The sequence below is a fragment of the Protopterus annectens genome, chromosome 7.part0, assembly GCF_019279795.1.
Source record: "Protopterus annectens isolate FY-2018-M chromosome 7.part0, PAN1.0, whole genome shotgun sequence".
NCBI lineage: Eukaryota > Metazoa > Chordata > Ceratodontiformes > Protopteridae > Protopterus > Protopterus annectens.
In genome coordinates this window covers 175146376-175167219 of record NC_056739.1, presented here as the reverse complement: position 1 = coordinate 175167219, position 20844 = coordinate 175146376, and the positions used below count along the sequence as shown (strand labels likewise).

At 37.3% G+C, this 20844-nt stretch overlaps 1 protein-coding gene across 2 annotated transcripts in view; it reads right to left on the bottom strand.

Moving 5' to 3' along the window:
- Positions 1-4673: 4673 nt before the first annotated feature.
- Positions 4674-20844, bottom strand: part of DRAM2 (DNA damage regulated autophagy modulator 2) — a 337805-nt gene continuing 321634 nt past the window's right edge. For both annotated transcript variants that reach the window (XM_044076654.1, XM_044076653.1), the window contains exon 8: positions 4674-4968. In XM_044076654.1, coding sequence (XP_043932589.1) covers positions 4861-4968 — 108 coding nt within the window. In that variant the 3' untranslated portion in view covers positions 4674-4860. The remainder of the gene's footprint in view (positions 4969-20844) is intronic.

Sequence of the window (20844 nt, the reverse complement as noted above, 5' to 3'; positions counted from 1 at the left end):
AATCCAAAAATGTTAAATCTGCATTCACTGAAGTGAATTGTTTAAATCAGCATTTCACAAGATTCAATATCATAACAGTTGTACAAGTTGTGTTTCCAGAAGGTAATTCACTGCACCCCTCACACAAACCTGTACTTAATTATTCCAACTTCAAGAATACATAAGTCTTGAAAAAGGAGGCAAACTCTTGTCCTCAAGAAAATAAAACTGGATTTACTATGCCAAATTGAATGAAGTGCCAGTGAGAAAAGTTCACTTCAGTAAGCTGTGATTTGACACTTTTGGACACAAGGTACTGCCATCTTCTGTCATGTTTTACTGTCAAAGAGGAGCAGATTAGCAACTTCTGAGCAATGGCGTCAGATTTTGCCCTCTATTCCCAGGTTTCAGACCCATGTCTACCCACAAAAGATCATTTTCACCACTATAATTCATTGAAAATGTTCCACTTGTCAGTGGCTCAAGTCTGGAACACCACAGAAACCAAAATTAATATATTCAGAAAGCATTTTATAAGATAATGGGACATACAGTCACTATCAATGACAACCAAAGGCTCAGTAGATATCAGATTGTGTAGACCTTCTACCATCTATTACACCTTCTGAGGGGCTGCTTCAGACAACTTAAAATTTGCAAAACGTAGAGACTATCTGAAGGTGAATTAGTTAAAGTCAGTTGTGTAATGTTGCCACACAAAGTTTATGCAAAATCTAATAACCCACTTCTAGCTGAATACTATATCATGTAGTGTAAACCACATCTATAGGCCTAATAATTGCAAGGTTTACATTGTAAGTTAGATGTGATCATAAAGTCTTCTTTCAAGAGAGAAAAACAGCTTTAAAAAATTTTAATTTTTTTAGCAGTGTTTGCAGATTACCATACTGATGAAAATATATTCCAAGATTTTACCCGGTTATTTTCTATGCAGCAAAGCAAGTGTAGTTAACTGAGAGGTCACTTAAGACTTTAAACAAAATGACAAAGGGCAAGGCATATATTTAACATGATTTCCAGCACGTAAATTTCAAGCTCAAAAATTCTGAAAAAAATGTACAAGTTTTTAAAACTCTTTGATATCTTCTGTTTAAAAAATATTTTTTTCTACTGAATTATATGATTTTCACAAAGCAATGTTTAAATAATCAGCATCTGAACTTTAAAAGAAAGCATAAAGTAGTAGCTGTACAGTGTTCAGATTTATCCTCTTTTACAGCGGGGAATAGCATCTTTAATACGATTCCCAGAAGTGCCAGAGTTAAAAAAAAAGATTGTTTTTCTTTTTGGTGTGGTATCTGTACAGAATCTCAGTTTGTGTTACAGAATGCTTGACCCATAGCTTCCTGGAAGTGACCATGGGTTTTCCACAATCCTTTATAAGATACACAGAAATCATTTTTGTTTAAATCCTTTTTTATTTAAAGTAGAAAACATAAGGCAAACACACACACACACCAGAAATGGAAAAAGAAAGAGGATATTGACTCTACACTACACACAGGCTAGTTGCCACAAATAAAAGTGTCAGTAAAATCTTATTTAAGGTTTACTTTATAGTTCTGAGCATGTCCGATGTCACTCTCCCTTGCTACATTCCTTGCTTCTACTTTCTTAAGATAGTGATATTCCACCTTGAATCTTACATTCAACATATTTGTTCTCATGCCATTGCAAATTACCCATCTTCACTATGCCCAAATTTATAATACTGTAGCACTCTTCGCTCAGACAGTGCTGCGCTTATCACATTCTGTGGGCCTTTATCACCCTCCTGTTCTCTTTGGCCATGCTCACCCTCTCACTTCAAATACTTAGTCAGGGGGCTATCCTTATCCATTAGTTAATTTAGTGCATTACATTGACCATGGTTACCATAGCACATGGAAGACAGCAGCTGTCTATGACCTTGGGTAGGTCATGTACCCTGCTTTTGTGCCAAAGAGTGTAAATCTATTCAAACACCATGAACATACATAAGCAATGCCCTACATATTTTCTGTTACAGGAGTGACATATAAGCTGCTGTAAAGTGACATACTAAGTGAAGTGCTTCCAGTTCTGGTAAAGTTAAAGACAGAATACATATCTCACAAAAAAAGGTATTCCCTGCATTTTAATTATTTGTTATAAATGTATATTTAGGTACCATGTTTCAGAATTTTCTGTGCAGCTCTGGTACTCCTCACTCTTAAGAGATAATCTGTTGAGTCTTCTGCTAGGTATTTTATGCCAGTGATATAAAAAATAGATATTAAACTGAATAAAATCCCAGAATATGTCTGCGTGTTTCTTCTGAAACAGTAAGCTGACATACTTAAAGGACATTGTTTAATGCTGTCTTTATCTTGCAAGTACTCAGCTTAATAATTGTCAAGGCCTCAGACAATCCCACATCAACCTTTAAGCCCCAGCATATGATGTTCTTATCTTCTTTGTGAGCCAGTGTTTGTTTTTTCTCCAGAAGATATCTATAAAGGGGAAAATGAGTAATAAATAGCTTTCAATTTTGCATTAAGTCATAGCGGAAATGTTGGTACAGCTAGAAGATGAAACGTTTTGCATTAACATACAAATGCTCATGATGTACACATCTCAAAAGCTGTAGAGATTTCAGTTTCAGATGCATATTATGGAGTGGTGCACAGATATAAATGTACAGGGTACAGCAATGGGCGCAGCTTGTGGGCCCATATATGCTGATATTGTCCTAATGAAATGGGAAGAAGACTATATAATTAATTCTAGTTACAAAGACTATTGGTCTTTGTATCGTCGTTTTTTAGACGACATAGTCATTTTTTGGACAGCAGGAGTTGATAGATTTAATGAATTTTTTGATTACATAAATAATTCCACCAGTTTCTTAAAATTTACTTATTCTCTTTCAAAAGAAAAATTGCAATATCTAGATGTAGAAATATATAAGAATGGAAGAGATTTTGAAACTAAGATTTATAGAAAGAAAACCTTTTGTAACTCCTTTCTTCACTTCACTAGTGCACACCCCTCACACTGCAAGAAAAATATTGTCAAAGGGCAGTTTGTGAGGGGTAGTAGAATGACCAGCACTAGTGAAGATTTTTTTATTGAATGTAATCTATTAAGTAAAATGTTTGAGGAAAGGGGCTATCCAAAGGAATTTATAATTAAATTGAGAACTGAAGTGGAATTGGGAAGGCAGTCTAAGTTTCAGCCAATAAAAGGACAAAGAATTATCAATAATATTATAAAAAATGAGACCATTAAAATTGATAATGACCCAAGATATGAACAGGCATTAATTATGGAATACAATGTGTCTAATATGAGGGTCAGTGATTTATTTAGAAACGAATGGACTAGATTCGTAGCTTTATCAGACATAAATGGCATGAATAACTTAACTACAAAAATTGTATATAGAAATGCTAGGTCTATTAAGAATATATTAGAATCTCAAGCTAGATGTAACGCAACAAATAAGGGAATGGAAGGCCAAAAAAGGAAAGGTAGTTACAAGTGTGGCCATTGCAACCAATGTGACTACATGTTAAATGTTGCTGAGATTATTATTCCTAGCAGGAACAACAAAATTATAAGAAGTAATGGTTTCTTTAATTGTGAGACAAAGGGTGTAGTTTATTTGAGCATTTGTAAAAAATGCATTTCCTTCTATATAGGAAAAACTGAACGAGTCTTGAGGAGGAGAATATATGAACATTATTATGAGATTTCTAAGGCGAAAGATACAAACGCCTTATATAGACATACTAAAGAGTGCAAAGAGGCATTTTTTGAATTTTTTGTAATTGAACAGGTGAAAAAAGATCTAAGAGGGGGCTTATGGGAGGAAAGACTGGCCTATAAGGAACTATGGTGGCAGATATATCTCAATGCTACCAGGAAACCTGGTTTAAACAAAAGTGTATCCATAGTTCCAGTACTTAAAACGAAAGCAGCAGATATTTAAAAGAAATATTTTTCTGCAGCTTGCAATTTACAGAATGGCCAATAGATGGTGATATTTGCTTAATAAACAGACACTGCATTGAATCTGAATAGTAACTTCCAAATACAATTGTTTCCTCCACATGAATTTCATTAAGATTTATTATATTGAATTGTAATTGATTTTATGAAATAGTATTTATTAAATTTAAAGGTATAATAAATTTATTTATAAATATATTTATTAGAATATTCACAAGTAATAGAATTGTTTTTAATATGTGTTTAGTGGATTTTAATATTTATGAGAATCAATTCTCTGATTGGTTGCTTTAAAGATGCACTGTGATAGATTGGGTAATTTTGAAAGTTTTTTTATTATTTAAACCTCTAATTGATTCCAATTGACCTTATCTGATGAAGTCATTGATGAAAGACGAAAACGCAATTTTTGTCAAGAGCGTTAAATCTTTTTGTATTGGGATTATCTCTGTTTGTCCGTTTTTTTTGTGTCATTAAATTGTGGAACTGTGGAACCTTGCTGGTGTTCATGCCTTCGATTTGGTTGCAGTGGATTTACACAGATATAAATGTACTGAAAAAAAAAAAAAAACGTAGGAGACCATAAAAATAGAATCACACAAAGTTTGTTTCAAAACAAATGTGTAAAATGCAGTTCTGCACTCAGGTTACTTATCATTCACAAGATGACCTGAACTAATTTCATTAATTAATGTCAGCACTATGCCTCTGAAGGATTTTTATTTCAGAAATTAAAATGTGCATTTTTTTCCATTGTAAACTTCATTTATTTCTGGACAGTTTGGTCTTAGGATCCACAGCTGCCTTAGAAAAGAGTCCTGTAACCCTAAGGCATTGGTTTAGTACACTGGTAGCCCTTAAGGGTCAGTCTGCTGTCAGTCTAAATCATCATAAGGCACCAGCTAGGAGTGGTGTTCTTTCTTCATTCGCAGCATTATGCAAAGGTCCTTCCAGGTGGTCATGATTCAGAATGGCTAGCACACGCAGTTTAATATTCTGTAGCAAAAGAAGAAATGCAATGTAAAAAAAATATATCACTGAAATAACTGAATTGCTGTTATAGGAAAAGAAAACTTAAATAGTTAATGGGTATAATAATTCTTATACCGACAAAAAGTTATATCTAAACTCTTTTAACCTGATACCTGAATTCTTACAGACATTGTATGCTAGTCACATTGCATGCTTCTGTATTCTTTGCTGAATCTAAAGTCTGCAGAAATTAAAAACTTGTCAGTGACATTGCTTTAGCAGGCAACATTCCTGCCTTTACTGCTGGAATATCAAAAGGCTGTGGGTCTATTCCCACACCAGGTGATTGATTTTATTTCACAATGCAGCCCAGTAAATGGAGGGGGTCTGTATTCCTGAGTGTGCCATCCTTTGGAAAAGAAATGAAACTAAGGTCCTATCTGTCTAAGTTGGTAGTAGCCCAGGTACATCTAAAAAGTCCTGTAGCACCTATCAAAAAGAATAGTGGTTTGTTTGTTTTTCTTTTGGCTTTTCCTGGTTAGGGGTCGCCACAGCGGAACTCCGGTCCGCTAATTATTGGCAGTCGATTTTTATGGTGCTGAGGTGCTAGCCCAATGCCCAACCTTCAATGAAGGCACACCCATTCACGCATGTCTTTTGAATGCCACTCGACCGCGGGGAGGACATGCAGAATCCACAAAGAAGGCACTCCAGCCGAGTGGTACTTTATTAAAAAAAAAAACCTCCATATATTTATATAATATAAATAATACAATCATATATATATACTTCAAAAATTATAAAAATATTTGCTAAAGAAATAATCTAACTTTATTTATGAAACAAACATCATATGAACATTGTTTCTTTTATAGAAAATACTTCTTTCCTTACCTATCATCTTCCAGCCTTCAGACTCCACCATCGCTGATTCTCCTTCTGTCCTGCAGCTTCCTGTTTCCTTCTTCATTGCTACTTCCGCACCACCTGACATTTATAAAATACCGATTCCTGTACTTAGTTATGTTACTCTTCAGCTTATCCTCTGTTCTTCTTCTTCTCCTGTGCCATGTTTCATCCTACCATGACTCAATAATATCTCTCAACATCTTTCCAACTCTGTTCCAACCACCAATCCATACTTCCTCTTTACAGTCTCCACACATTGCACCAAACCTCCTGTTTAATATTGTCCCTCACCTTTATTGCACTTCAACTCAAACCAAAACGAAATTAAGTGCAAGATTCCTCTCCAAAAATAAGTATGTATAATTCCCCACTATAATAAGATTCTTCTGGGAGGAGATATGCATCCTAATCCTGGCCCCACTCATCACAATGAGCACAAAGATAATTCTCTCCCACATACTTCTGTAACTCAACAACAGCCAGTCCCCCAGTCTGGTGACCTATATTTTGCTGCAATAAATGTTAGAGGTATGAGAAATAAAACTGCTGAACAACATGCCTGGATTACTCAACATAAGCCTGATGTTCTTGCTATAAATGAAACTTGGCTTAAACCTAGCATAAACAATTCTGAAATTATACCTCCTGGCTATAATATTATGTGTAATGACCGTAAAAAAAGGAAAGGTGGTAGTACTGCTTTAATATTTCCCAGTACCTACCACATTTGCCCTTACAGCAAACAAACACCAAAATTCAGTTCAGCAGAGCTTCTTATTGCTTCCCTCAAAATAAAGAATTATAAACAAATATGTATTACTGTCATATCTCACCTGGTGACAATATAGCTACACTGGAAGATATCCTGCATTGGATATCCATAACATTTCCACAAGAAAAAATATTACTAGTTGATGCGAATGTCAACTGCTTGGACATAAACTCTAACTCCGCTACAACTAGCATGAACTTATATGGTTTCACACAACTAATTAATAGAACAAAGACATCAGAGCAAGACATGAAATTCTCTATCGGACTGGATCATAGTATCAGACCCTAGCAAATACTCCACCAAGGGTACAGTGTCAGACTCCGTCAGAGATCATCTCCCAGTCTGTATAACCAGACATCTCACACATTCTGTTAAACAGCATATTTATAAAACAACATGTAACCTTTCCAAGTTTAACCCAGAAATGTTCATTACTACACTATCATTTATTAATTGGAACTTACTAAAAATCCTCCCCTTAAATGATGCTGTAATTGAATTTAAAACAACTTTTCTAAATATGGTAAATAGCCTTGCACCTCCCCGAAGGAAGAAACTGAGAACAAATAATGTAATTTGGCTATCCAAAAAGAGTAGAATGCTAATGCAGAATAGAAAAAAAAAGCATAGAAAAGAACGGCAAAACTATAAAACACCTCAGTATCTTGAAAACTTTAGAATACTTTGCAATCATATTAAAAAGCAAAGAAAAGTAGACAAAAACTATACTATAATAACTTTCAGAATAATACTAAACACAACCCTAAAAAATTTTGCACACCCATTAAAGAAATCTTACATCCCATTGTTCAGAGAATGAGGTGAACAATTGGTCAGCTTTTCGGATTTTCTCGGTCCTATGCAAATAAAAGTGTAACTGTCTATGAACATCCAGGAAATGCAAGATATATTCTCCTTTGTTGGTAAAGCTAGGAAAGAACACTGGTAAGTTAATAGCTTGATTAATATTGGATTCTGGCACCCCCTTCAGCAGAATGGACGGATTAGTACATAAGGTCACTCTATCTTTGTGGAAAATTAAGTATGATGGTTTAGAGGATAATGCTTGAATCTCAGAAATTATTTGTGTAGATGTAATGGCAACCAAGGAAATTGTTTTCCATGTCAGATGTTTTAGGACACATGCAGCCACTGGTTCAAAAGGGGATTGTCTGAGAGAATGTAGCATCAGATTTAAATCCCATGGAGGGGTAGGTTCTTTACAAGGAGCCATTAGGAGGAGATTACCTATTAAGAAAGCTCTGCTCAAGTTGTGAAGCGCTAAAGAGGAGCCATTAAATCCAATGTGGCAACTGAAAATTGCTTCCAGTTGCACTTAAATGGTTGAAGAACTAGCACCATTTAGAAACAGGTGCACTACAAAGTCCAAAATGCAATTGATAGGGCCTGAAAAGGGGTCAAAAGGGGTCAAATTTGTGCTGTTTCCCAAATAACGAACCTTTTCCATTTACTGGAATATATTTTTCTTGTCAAGGGTTTATGAGAAGATAAAATTATATGGCGAACAGGTGAAGAGAGCATGGATTGTCTGGCTATTAATGGAATTGGAGAAGTCAAGCCGTCAGCTTGGGTTTGATATATCTGGATGTGTCATACCTGTTGGGAGAGACAGGAGGTCTGGAGTCAGATCTAGGTTCCAAGGTGGTTGAACCAGGTGAGGTCAGAGGAAGGGAAACCAAATTTGTCAAGGCTAATAGGATGCAATGAGGATTACTTTTCTCTTTGACCTGGCAGCTTTCTGCAGAAATTTCAGAATCAATGGAATTGATGGATAAGCATATAGAAGATCAGTGGGCCAATTGTGGAGCAGAGCATCCCTTGGTGACTTCCTCTGTGGAGGGATTAGGGCAAAGTAGTTGCTGCACTTGTTGTTTATGGGAATGAAAGGACATCCCTGAAGTATTTGGTCAGATAGAATCCACCAACTCAGATCTCTTTTGCATGTCTGAGTAATTCTTATCTGGTATGAGACTGATAGATAAAGGATTGACCACTGAGTAGCCAGCATCCACTGAAGAATCCTCATGTAAAACCTGGATAATGGGACTACAGTTACTGCCGCAGCTCTCAAGCCTACAGTCCAAAGGGCTAGATGGGCTAAAATGGAGGTACTCACCATAATCTTTCTGACTTGGGATCTTATTGTCAGAGCTCTGTGTGGTGGAAGAGAAGTGATGGCAGACTTTGTATTGAGAAGTGCTTTTATACACACCAATGTCTGAGTTGGCTGTAGTTGTGATTTGTTGTACTTTATGGTTATACCCAGAAGACTGCAACTCTGGAGCACCTGATCTCTTGCATGTATGAGCTAATGCCTGGTTGCAGTGGAAATGAGCCAGTTGTCCAGGTAGGAAACACCCAGAATCCCTGCATTCTGAGGTGAGCTGCTATTACTGCCATGCATTTGGTGAACACCTTGGGGGCTGTGGCTATTCCAAAGGGCAATACTCTGAATTTGAAATGACTGGCTCCATGTTGGCTCTGTGTAGGCACTTTCTGGATCATCTCTTCATTTTTATATAATAATATGCATCCTGAAGATCTATATGTCCTGAAGATCTATAGAGCACATTCAGACCAGAAAGGGTAGAATGGACTGAACCTTGATGATCCAGAATTTGGTTTGCTGAACTCATTTGTTTAGATTGGTGAGATCCAAAATTGGTCACCAGTCTCCTGTTTTCTTTGACACTAAAAAGAACCTTGAGTAAGTTCTGGATCTTATTTGGTCTGGTGGGACCTCTTGGATGACTCTTTTTTCTAGCAGCTTTTGAATTTGAATTGCTGCTTGATCCCTCTGACTGGGAGGAATGCTGGAGATTTTTCTTGGAATTGGAGGTGGAAGGGAAAAGGGTATCATAACCTCTGGAAATAATCCTCTGCACACAGTATCTTTTGTTAACTCTAGTCAGGCTCTCTTCTGCAGAGATAAATGCCCCTGACGGTCTGCAGAGTTGGACAGTTGGGCCTCCATTCAGAAGCGCTGATAGGGTTAGTCAAAGAAAGATTCTTGTGAACCCTGGTTTTTGGGCTACCTCTGCCATGAGGGTGTCATCCTCCATTAGAGTTCCCTCCTCTACCCCTGGGGGAACCCCCTCCACATGTGTCTTGGAAAGGACCTTGAGACTTTTTGAACCACATCTTCTGGCTACTGTGCTGATTCCTAGAATAGGATCTTTGGGGAGCCGAAAAACATATGCCCATAGCAGACAAGGTCTTTCCATAATTCTTACACCTGGATAGTGTTTCTTTTACTTCAGGGTCAAACAGTGTAGTTCTGTCAAAAGGAGCATTAACAAAGGAGGACTTAAATGGCTCCACAAAATTGGACAAGTGCATCCAGGCCTGTCTCCTCATGGAAATATCTGAACCTACTGCTTTTAAAGTTCCTTCCACTGTGTTGGAAGCTAACCTCATAGAACAGCTGTATATAGACTATAGTGTTGCCAACTGAGATGTTGCAGAATCTTAAACCTCTTCAGAAATGGCTCCTGCAAGAGTATTTGACAACTCTTTAGTCAAATCCCTTTGAAGTCTAATAAAGTGTGCCAAATAGTTCAGTGACCTTAGTGCAAAGGTCACTGAGGCAAAGACATGCTTCCCTAATCTGTCCATTGTCTGTAACTCCCTGTTGGGGGAATGGACAGTGAATTTCTCATCAGCAAGTTTTTTCTTCATGGCCACCGCTACAACTATGCAAATGGAACCCCTTTGCCCAGAACTGTCTGTCCTCAGGTGGTGCCATTATCCTGTCTGGACTCTGAGGTATGGGTTCTATGGAGGTGGGCTCCTTCCATGCCCACCAAAATATCATATCAACAAACTCATTGGTGGGAGGAGTCACCCAGGAGGTAGAGGGTCCAGTACCAAAAGCCTCCAGAAGAACAGATTCCTTGGACATAGGACTGGAGGGAGTCCAGCCACCTCTCTGTTTAAGACTTTTTAGAATGTCTCTAAATGAGACATGTTCAGGAGGTGACTGTGGGGACCCTTTACCTTCATCAAAATCTGTGTCTTCAGTGATGGACTCCTGTGGGGTGTCTATGTGCTTCCTCTTACACATCCTCTTCCTGGGCTCCTCCTCAGTGGGATGCTCTGGGGAAGTATCAGAAGAGGAAATCAGAATTCCCTGAGAGGAAACTTTTGTCTTTGATACTGGATGCCCCTGTGGAGAGAAGCAGAGAGGGTCTTGATGCTGTGACAAAAGGGTAGAATGTCTAGGATCCGAGTAAGAAGGCTCCATCAGACCTGCTGAGCCAGAGAAAACTCTCTTCACACCCTTGAAGGCAGAGCTTGAAGGAGCAGAAGAGGGGTTCTGATCTGAGAAGGTGAGCTTCTGAATCATTACCCCCTCCCCTGCTCCAAAGGCAATACTTCTGAGATGGAAGCTGGAGCTGAACTGTCCAGTGCTGAGGCTCCAAGGTGCAGAGGTGGCTCTAAAAACTTCAGAGTCAAATGCTGCACCCTGGATCCAACAGGCAGATTTCTTCTCTGAGAGCTCTCCAGATCTGAGTAGACTGGAGGTCTCAGAGAGGATCTTGGATCCGATGATATGGTAATTGTTGGCTTCGAGGCTGATAGATCCAGATGGCTAGGATCCTGGGACTCTGAAGCAACAGAAAGTGTAAGAGGAGGAATTTGCAAAGAGGGTGTTGTGGAAAAATGGATAACCTGACTCAGAGGGGTAAGCGCCAAAGGAAAACCAATCTGCCTCTGCTCCACGATGATCTTCCTCACTACTTTCTCCACATCTTCATCTGTGAGGCTTCTGGAAAAATGAATAGAGTGAATGGATGGAGACATCATTCTTTGTAAAAACGGTGATGGGAGCCTGTCAGGAACTGGATCCACAGATAAGGAGTATCTAAAGTGTGGAAGTAAAGGCATCTCAATAACTTTTGTCAGTGTCAAATCTGATAGGGTAGAATCTGGTAGTTTAACATGTTTCTGATCCGATTTTGTCAGGGTTGCATCTGGTAGTGTTGAGATGGTCTGCTCTGATGAATCCATATGCTTCTGCACTCTCAATTTTTTCAGATCTGGTGTTCAGACTGGGTCCTTTTGACTTTTCTTTTTTGAAGAGTCAGAAGAAGAAGATTTTGAAGAAGAAGGTCTAGGTTTAGGTGACTCAGATATAGCCTCTCCAAAGAATGAAAGAATGAGACCTTTCAGAATCAACTTGTTCTTACATTTCGTAAGAGTGTGGGAGTTGAAGCCATGGCAAATTGAGCAATCCTCTTACAACTGAAGAGGGCCCAGGCAATAAACACAAACTGTGTGGGCATCAGACACTGGCACTTTATGTCCACACTTAGTACATTTTTTAAACCCAGCAGGTTTGTCAGCCATAAAAAGCAATGAACAATAATGAAGCCAACAACAACAGCAACAGCTATAACTCAGAGGAATTATAAAGAGAAAAAAATAAGGATGACACACAAAGATTTTTTTTTTAACTAGTAAGAAAAGAGGATAAGGGAATACAAGCAATGGTAAAGGAAGGCTGCAGCAGAGTCATAAGGATGGAGAGATGCTAACGATAATCTCTAAGAAGTACCAAGTACTATACTATAGAGAATAATAAATATAGTAACACAACAAGGAGAGATTGAAGATAAAGATTATTAATTAGCAATCTGAGAAAAAAAAAGTCAAAATACAAAAAAAGTTTAACTTAACTAAGTCATACAGCTGAAGAGAAATGGTAGACCACATCTGTTAGCCTGAAGCAGCAAACAAGATCTGGAGGTATTTGGGGAAGGTGCACTGTGGGTAAGGGAGACACTTGAGAGATTTGGTTGCAGTGAACTTTGGCAATGGCCGAGTTGGAGCTGACAGTTCAGATTCAAACCCAATAGTTGAGGACAGAATGAAAATTGACAACATTGAATGTACTGTTAAACTTAAACCATGCCCTTCTTCAGCTGATGACCAAGCGAGTAACTAAAAATAGCAGCCAACAGAATTGTCTATCCTGTCTCAATCTTTATAAATAGGTCAATCTATGGATCCCACATACCCTCTCTCTGGAAAAAGTCATACATTATCCAACTGCACAAAGATGAAAATTCAACAGACATTAATAACTTTAGACCTATAGTAATCTTATCTCCCCTAGCCAAACTACTTGAAAAAAAATATTCAAAAACAATTGTTAGACTATCTCCTGCAGGAAGAACTCCTATCCCCTACACAACATGGGTTCCATCCTTCCCATAGTACTAGCACTACCTTTCTAACCTATCTAGATAAAATCAATAAAGCTAGAGCTAATGGCAAACTAGTCTCTTCCTTATTTCTAGACTTGTCTAAAGCTTCTGACACAGTTTTTCACAGCAAATATCTACTTCAAATGTCCTCACTCGGTCTCTCTCAGCCCACCCTTTCAGTGATTCAAAAGTTACCTGTCCAATAGGTATCAGTCAGTAAACTGGCAGTCCATGCTCTCTCCTTAACTCCCAGTCACCACCATTGTACCATAAGGGTCTAGCCTTGGTCCCCTCCTCTTTAACATTTTCACCAACACCCTTTACACTTCCACACAACAGGCCACCCTAATACAATATACATATGATTCCACTCTTATTTGCATATCTGACAACATGGTATATCTCCAAAGAATTACTCAGGAATGTTCAACAGAAACTGAAACATGGTTTTGTATCTCACAACTCATGCTCAACCCAGAAAAGACCAAACTGCTACTACTGGCTGCTGTTTTTAGGTACTCAATTGGAAGGTCATTCGCTGGAAAAGAACATAGTTTATGTTTGTTTAAGAGTAGTTTTATATAGGATGTGGGCATAGGTTTGAAGGTGAAAGTGGCTGTGGTGATATTTAGCTATTGGGCAGGGTTGGGATTAGATGATGAGGAATCCTTAGTTAGAGACGTTACACTATCTATAAAATAAGAGTTGAACTGCAGTTTCAAGTGGTGAGTTACCAGGAGAGGGGTTTGGGTTGAATTTTTAGCCGGGATGTAAAATGTCTTTAATGGATGTCCAAATGTTTTTAGGGTTGTGTTCAGTAGCATTCTGAAAGTTATTACAGGATAGTTTTTTGTCTTCATCTATTTGCTGTTTTATCATGACTGCAAAGCATTAAGTTTTAAAGATATTAAGGTGTTTTATACTTTTGCCATTCTTTTCCATGATTTTTCTCTATCTTGAATTAGGATATAAGTATACATACACAATTCCTGTTTGTATTAGACTAACTTCATTTTAATTTCTCTACAAACTGCCTAAAATTTCTCTAAATATTAAATGATTGTCGTATACCTTGTATTGATTCTTAACCAATGTCTTTATATTATGTCTAATTTGTTATAATTATTTAAACTGCAGATGCTTTTGTTTTATTTTGAAGTTTGTAAAATTATTGTTCTTAAAATGTTTTGCAATCATTTGGAGATTTTCTGCCTGGGCCTCTGCTGAAAATGGGCTTCTCCCCAGTCAGACTTTCCTGGTAATCAAATGTCAATAAATAAATTAATTAATAGATAATAAACTTAATTTTTCAACCTGCCACCCTTTCTGCAACACCCGATGTGTAACTTTACTCACATGTCTAATAACCCACATCTTAGATTCATAGGTTCATAGGTGTTTACTAGGCTAACACCCATAAGGACCCTTTTAAGCCTAGCCATGTACCACAAATCTCTGGCATGTTCTGGTACCCTTAATAAGTGTAAGCAGGGGCTTGGGAGGTGAAACATTTACAAGCAGAGGCCTGTGAAATGAACTATTTACAGGTTGCCTGTGTCCATTAGTAACATAGGTGCTAAACCAGGGATGAATTTCCTGTTCCCCATCCAATTGTCGAAGTTACACTTAAATTGGGTTAAGGCGGAACTCTGCTTCACATGGATGGGAAGCCTGTTCCAGAGAAGGGGTAGTCTCTGCGATATATATCTGTCTCTCCAGCAGGTCCTATTTATATCACAGGCAAGGTTGATGTTTTTAGAATGGTTAATTCTGATGCTGTTTGTTTTGCAGATATGGAAGAGGTCCATCAAAGTGGGGTTTGACAATGCCTTATATGCCAGGCATAGATCTCCTCTCAACAGCTTGAAGGAGAGAGAATACAAGAATAGGGCCTTGAGGTGGTCAGCACAGGACATGTTACTTGTGCCCTGTATTCTTTTAGTGAGGAACCTCTGCAGAAGTTCCAACATACCAAAGGAGGCACTGTACTCAATGATAGGTCTGATGAATGCCAAATACAGTGGAACAATGACTTCCCTGGACCTAGATGCCATACCTTTGTTTATAAGTTGTGTGACATAGAATGATTTTCTCACTAATGTAGACATGTGATGGTCAAAGGCCAGATTAGTGTCTATGTGTGTCTCCAAGTCCCTGACTAATGGGTCAACATTTAGGGGTGTGTTGTTACCAGGGTGAATGACTTCCCAAAGGGTACTGTTATGCATTTCTTTGTATTTAGTTTTAGTCCATGGCTCGGACACCAGGTGTTTGTTTGTGTCATCCCTTCCTGGAGAACATTTGTGTCAGTGGGTGCTTCAATGACAACTCAAAATACGCAATCATCTGCAAATTTAGCCAGCTAGAGGCCACTGATGCTGGCCTTGACTTCAGAGAAATAAATGCTGTAAAGGAGTGGCCCCAGGACCAATCCCTGAGGGACTCCGCTTGTGACTGGCCTCTTTGTAGAGGTGGACTCCCCAATTCTAACTTTCTGGATCCTGTCTGAGAGCCAGCTTGCTATCTACCTGGTGATATTAGGGTTTTTGCCTAACCTCTTAAGTTTGTCAACAGTGCCTCAGTGGTGTCTAATGCCTTGGCCTGGTCAAGGTAGGCAATGTGACCCATTTTGCCCTCATCCACTGCTCTGGTGACCTTCTCAAAGAAGTCCAGCAGGCTGAGTAGGTATGACCTGCCCTTGATTAAACTAAACTGGGTTGGGTCCAGTGTCTGGAGTTTCTTATGTCATTATTGATCTATTCCATGACAATTCTTTCCATGGCTTTACATATAAAACTAGTGAGTCTTATGGGTCTGTAATTTCCAGGGTCTATAGATGCCCCACCTTTGTGCAGAGGGATGACTGTTGCTGTTCTCAATTCATGAGGCATGAAGCCTGTTTGGAGGCTGCAGTTAAATAGCAATCCCACAGGGCCTGATAGGTCATGTTTCATGCTATTTAGAAAGCATCCTGGGATATTGTCTGGGCTCATTGATGCAGTGCATCTTCTTGAAACATTTCTACTAGTTCTATCTTTCAAAATAAATCATAAACATGAAACATACATCCTATTAAAACATTTCTACCAGTTCTATCTTTCCAATTAAATCATAAACATGAAACAATAATTCTGTTTTTCATCAGTATTTCTTCCTCTTATAGATTCGTGCATTACATAAAGGTCCTTATCCATGGTAACAGTTGTAAATTATGGAATATACTGTTACTTACAACTATGATACCACAACCCCTGAAATCTTGAACTGCGCTATCTATAAATTGTACATGATTCTTTCTTTCTTCTGTACATTTGTACACCATTAAAGCTTTAAATGGCAATCTGTTTAATCACAGTTTTAATAAAAAAGTTAGCCCATTGCTATGCATACTTAAATATATTTCTTACATTGTTTTAAAACCATTCCTTAACAGTCTGTTCCCTCATGCCAATGATTTACGGGATAGTGTTTATCTACAAAATGCTTGCAGCCCAATCTTCCTTGTTGAGGACTATCAGTCTTATTTCTTTTTCTAAAACCATACTTTCCTGGCTTATACATCATTAGCTACCGGCACTTTTTTCCTTTTCTTTCTTCTCTTTACATCTTTTCCTAAAATCTTTACATTTTCATTAACTGTCTGAAACGGCTATTTGCATCATATTTTAAAACTATCAATACCCAAAGAAAAGGCAATGATGACAAAACGCAATTGTATTAAATTAGCTCAGATGTTTGCTTCCTTAATGTTAGACAACAGACCTGTTTTAACAGGGTTGAATCTTGACCCTCTATATAATGCTAAGGAATGCAGTCAGTAACTTGGTTTCTGTACATTTCAGAAGAATACAAACTCCACCCAAGTATACTGATTTCCTTAAAATGTCTGCCTTAGTAAATATGTTTCCATTTTAAAACTTAAACGTTTTCCAAAAAAATAAATAAATATATATATATATATAAATAAAAATAAATAAAATACCACAGATCTCATGAAGTCAAATATTCCACTGTTATATCTTTTCAAAAACACATTTCAAACATATTCAAGTCAGATAAAAAAGATATTCCACCTGAATGAATGTTATCTAAATCTTTTGTCTGATGTTCACTGAATTTTAAACCTACAAAACTGAAACAACCTTCAGCTTCTATGATTTCTCTGATACAATTTTTGTTCTTCACTATTAAAATCAAATCATAAGCATTTGCCAATGCAATAGACACACTCTATCTTGTGTGTCCCATCTTGCCTTTTCTAATTTCTTTTGACCATTTTTGACAATTGCACTTCCAGTTTGACTCGTTTTTCCTATCCAGCTTTATAAAAATGACAGAACCCATGCATTCCTTTATAAAAATGACAGAACCCATGCATTCTCACATACTGATTACAACAGTCTCAATATCTTTTACATGCATACAAACATACATACATACATACATACAAATATTTCAAGCATGGGTAGTTGTTCCCATAAGTGTTCAGATTGCTCTTAAAAATATCTAAACTAATGCTTATTTTAATGTAATTTGGTAGTCTATTCCATGCATCAGCTGCTCTCTCAGAGAGCTAATTAGTGCACTTCTCGTTCCTATAGAATCTTCTACATAGGTTGTCTGATGTTTCTCTACTACATTTTGATAACCTCAAACATTTCTAGAGGTAGCTATCTCTAAATGCCCTTTATACCTGAATAAGGTCTTCTCTTAAATATCTGTACAGGTTCAGATATTGTAGTCTTTCATAATAATTTAAATTTTTACATCCATGGATGCCCTTAGTATATTTCCGCTGTACTCTTTCCAGTTTACTTGTACTTGTTTACTTATAAGGTTTCCATATAATGCAACTAACAAACAATGACATCATCATTTCTGATTCCCTAGATTCCCCAGATTGTATTAATCTTTTTATACAACCTATAGTTCTATAACTATCATTAACCAATTGGTTGATATGATTAGAAAAACTCAAAGCTGAATCCATCCATATACCCAGGTCCTTAATCTACAGTTTCAATCACTGTGTGCTGTATTAAATATTTAACTTTCAATTTATGTCTCCCAAATCTCAGGTGTTTAGTTTTTGATGTATTTATCAGCATATTATTCTTCTGTGCCCAAGTGGTCAATTTAGTCAAGTTCTTTTGCAGACATGCCCAATCTGTGACACATATAGTCAGTTTTCCCAATTTTAAGACACCAGATGAAAAATATAGATCTGAAAGATAAAAATCTAAACAACTATGAGCGTAGGACAAAAGCCTGTGGGACACCAGGACTGTAACCAAGAATTTCAGCTATCCAATTGCTGTATGATACTTGTCATGTCCAATTCTGGGGTTCATATTAGAAGATCAAAGGTCCTGTTCAGCGAATATGAAAAGAGTGACACGTATTGAGCGAACAACGAAAACAGCGAACTTTCAAAACTGGGAAATTCAAAATGTCGATTCGTCATAGTTGGCCCGTCTGCGGTATAGCTCCGTAAGGTAAGTGTGAGATAGTTAAGGACCTTAGGGTTAAGGTGCGAGTTAAGGTAAGTGCATAGGTAGGTAATGTATGTAAAGTTTAATGTAGGGTTAGATGTAAGGTTTTGTTAAGTGTATGTGTGTGGATTATTTATTTTGTTTGGGTATATCTCTGTAGGGTAAGTGTGCGATAGTTACGGACCTTAGGGTTAGGGTGCGGGTTAAGGTAAGTGCATAGATATAGTGTATGTATGTGTTTATTTATTTTGTTTGGGTAGGTAGTATGTCGTGGGCGGTGGGGTTGGCCGAGTATGATGATTCGTGATTTTAAATTTCGCAGTTTACAGCATTTGGTGTATTCGCGGTTCGATAAATATGTGTTGCTCTTTTCGTATTTGCTGAACAGAACCTTCGAGCTTATAATATGAACCCCCAATTTTGTAAGCCATGCATCAAGAGTACATAAATACCTAATTGTTTTAATTTACTGATCAGTGTTTTGTATATGACCCTGTCAGATGCTAAAGTGAAATCCATAAATTACATCACAGCACAATTTTTCATTCATAGGTGTTATTATATTGTTGAACCAATAGCTAACTGGTATTGTGTATTTAAACTTGTCTTTTAGATTGTTTCTTTGTTCTGAAGAAATCATACTTGATGAAAGCGCTTAACAATATTTAATTAAACCTGTACTGAGGACTCGCAACTTTAGTGCTTTTTTGGTTATTTAGTTCTTGTTGGAGCACTATTTGCACCATTTACTTGGTTTCTGTGTTTCTTTTGTGGCACGTGTTGCTAAGGGGTCCCCAGAATCCTTCAACCTCTCTCCCATTTTTGATTCTGGACAAGCGGATCTGATATCTCTAAAAAAAGATGTGGTCGAACTAAAGGGAGAGTTGACTAGACTGATAGAATTATTTTCTCAACCAAGGCAAAAGGAATTTGATTGTTTCGTAGTCTCTGAAAGCTCTAAAAGGGGCAACTCCAATTCTGATGAGAATACTGTGGTCGACGGTATTAAAGTATCGCCATGCTGCTTGAAGAAAGGTGGTGACGTCATAGCGGCGGCGCAAATTCATCATGAAGTAACAGAACAGCGTTCTCCTTGTAACGTTAACCATTTTGGCGAGGTAAGAGGTGGGCAGGGTCCTCCTCATCTCAAACAAAGTCTAAAGAGCAACTGCGTGGTGCAATTTGACGGCGAAATAGAACTTGCCTCAGACGAACATTTTAACCTGAACCCAGCACGTTTGAAGGAAGCTATACCAACAGGTACTAATAACTTTAACGGCAAACCTAAAAACAACTGTGTACCTTGTATGAAAGATAAATGTACTGGGGAAAGAGAGTTTGTGAAATCCAAAACTAAAGTATGTTCGTCTTGTACTTGCAAAGAAACTACACATTCAAAAGACAATGTTGGACTTTTTGGTATTTTAGTATACAAACATTTTACATTCTCTACTTCTAGTCCGAAATCCAGCAATGGTGCTTTAGTCAAGAGAGAAGCTGGACATTCTAGAAATGGATCATTGAAAGATATGATCTATATTTCTGAAAAAAAAGCTATTTAAATATAAAATGTGCCAGATGGAGATTTGTTATTTGAATGAATGTATTAAAAAACAAGTAGTTCCACAGGGAGACTAAGGGTTTTTAAATTCCCTTTTGGAATTTATTATGATACAGATATTATCCAAGCTTTTACTGATATGTTTGACAAATGGGGACTTGAATTATTAGGTAAAAGTGTTTTTTCTATGAGAAAATGGAAAAAAGGCTTTGTAGTGAAGTGAATGATTTGAATGAAAAAATTATTACTGATTTGCTATTTACACAATATGATAATTTGTATTATAAAATTATCAATAGAGTGGACAAGAGATGTGGTAACATATTTAACAAAAAAGTGAAGAGATTATATAGAGATTATAGGCATTACAAACAATGTAGAGTGTATCCTACAGACAAATTAGTCTTTCATGAGGGTGAATATGGCTCGACAACTCGTTTGCCAATGGATGAGTTGGACAAAGTTAATTCAAATTTTAATTTTGACTTGGAATGTGAAGACTATAGGGAAGATGATGTCAACCACTTGGGAGATTTTCAGGATTTTCTGCTCCCCAAGACGCTCAGAGAGAATAGCAAGCCACAATCAGGAGGTATACAAAATGTACAACAAAGCAACATGGCAGTACAAGGGTCGCCCCAGGTGGTAGACACTTTAGATTTAATAAAGTCCAAAGACAAAATTCAATACACTTTAAATGGATTTATTATATACAATTACACTGGGATTAGTATTACAAAATAATTTTTTTCTTTATTCTCCAAAGGGTTTAAATTTGTTCCAACTAAAATACCTGATATAGCCACGGTGATGGTTGATTTACAGTTATACTTGAGAAAATTAAATTTGAATATAATGTTTTCAGATAAAACTATTAAAACTAAATCCAAAGAAATTCCTAAAAAAGTAGTGTTTTTAATCCCCCCTTACATC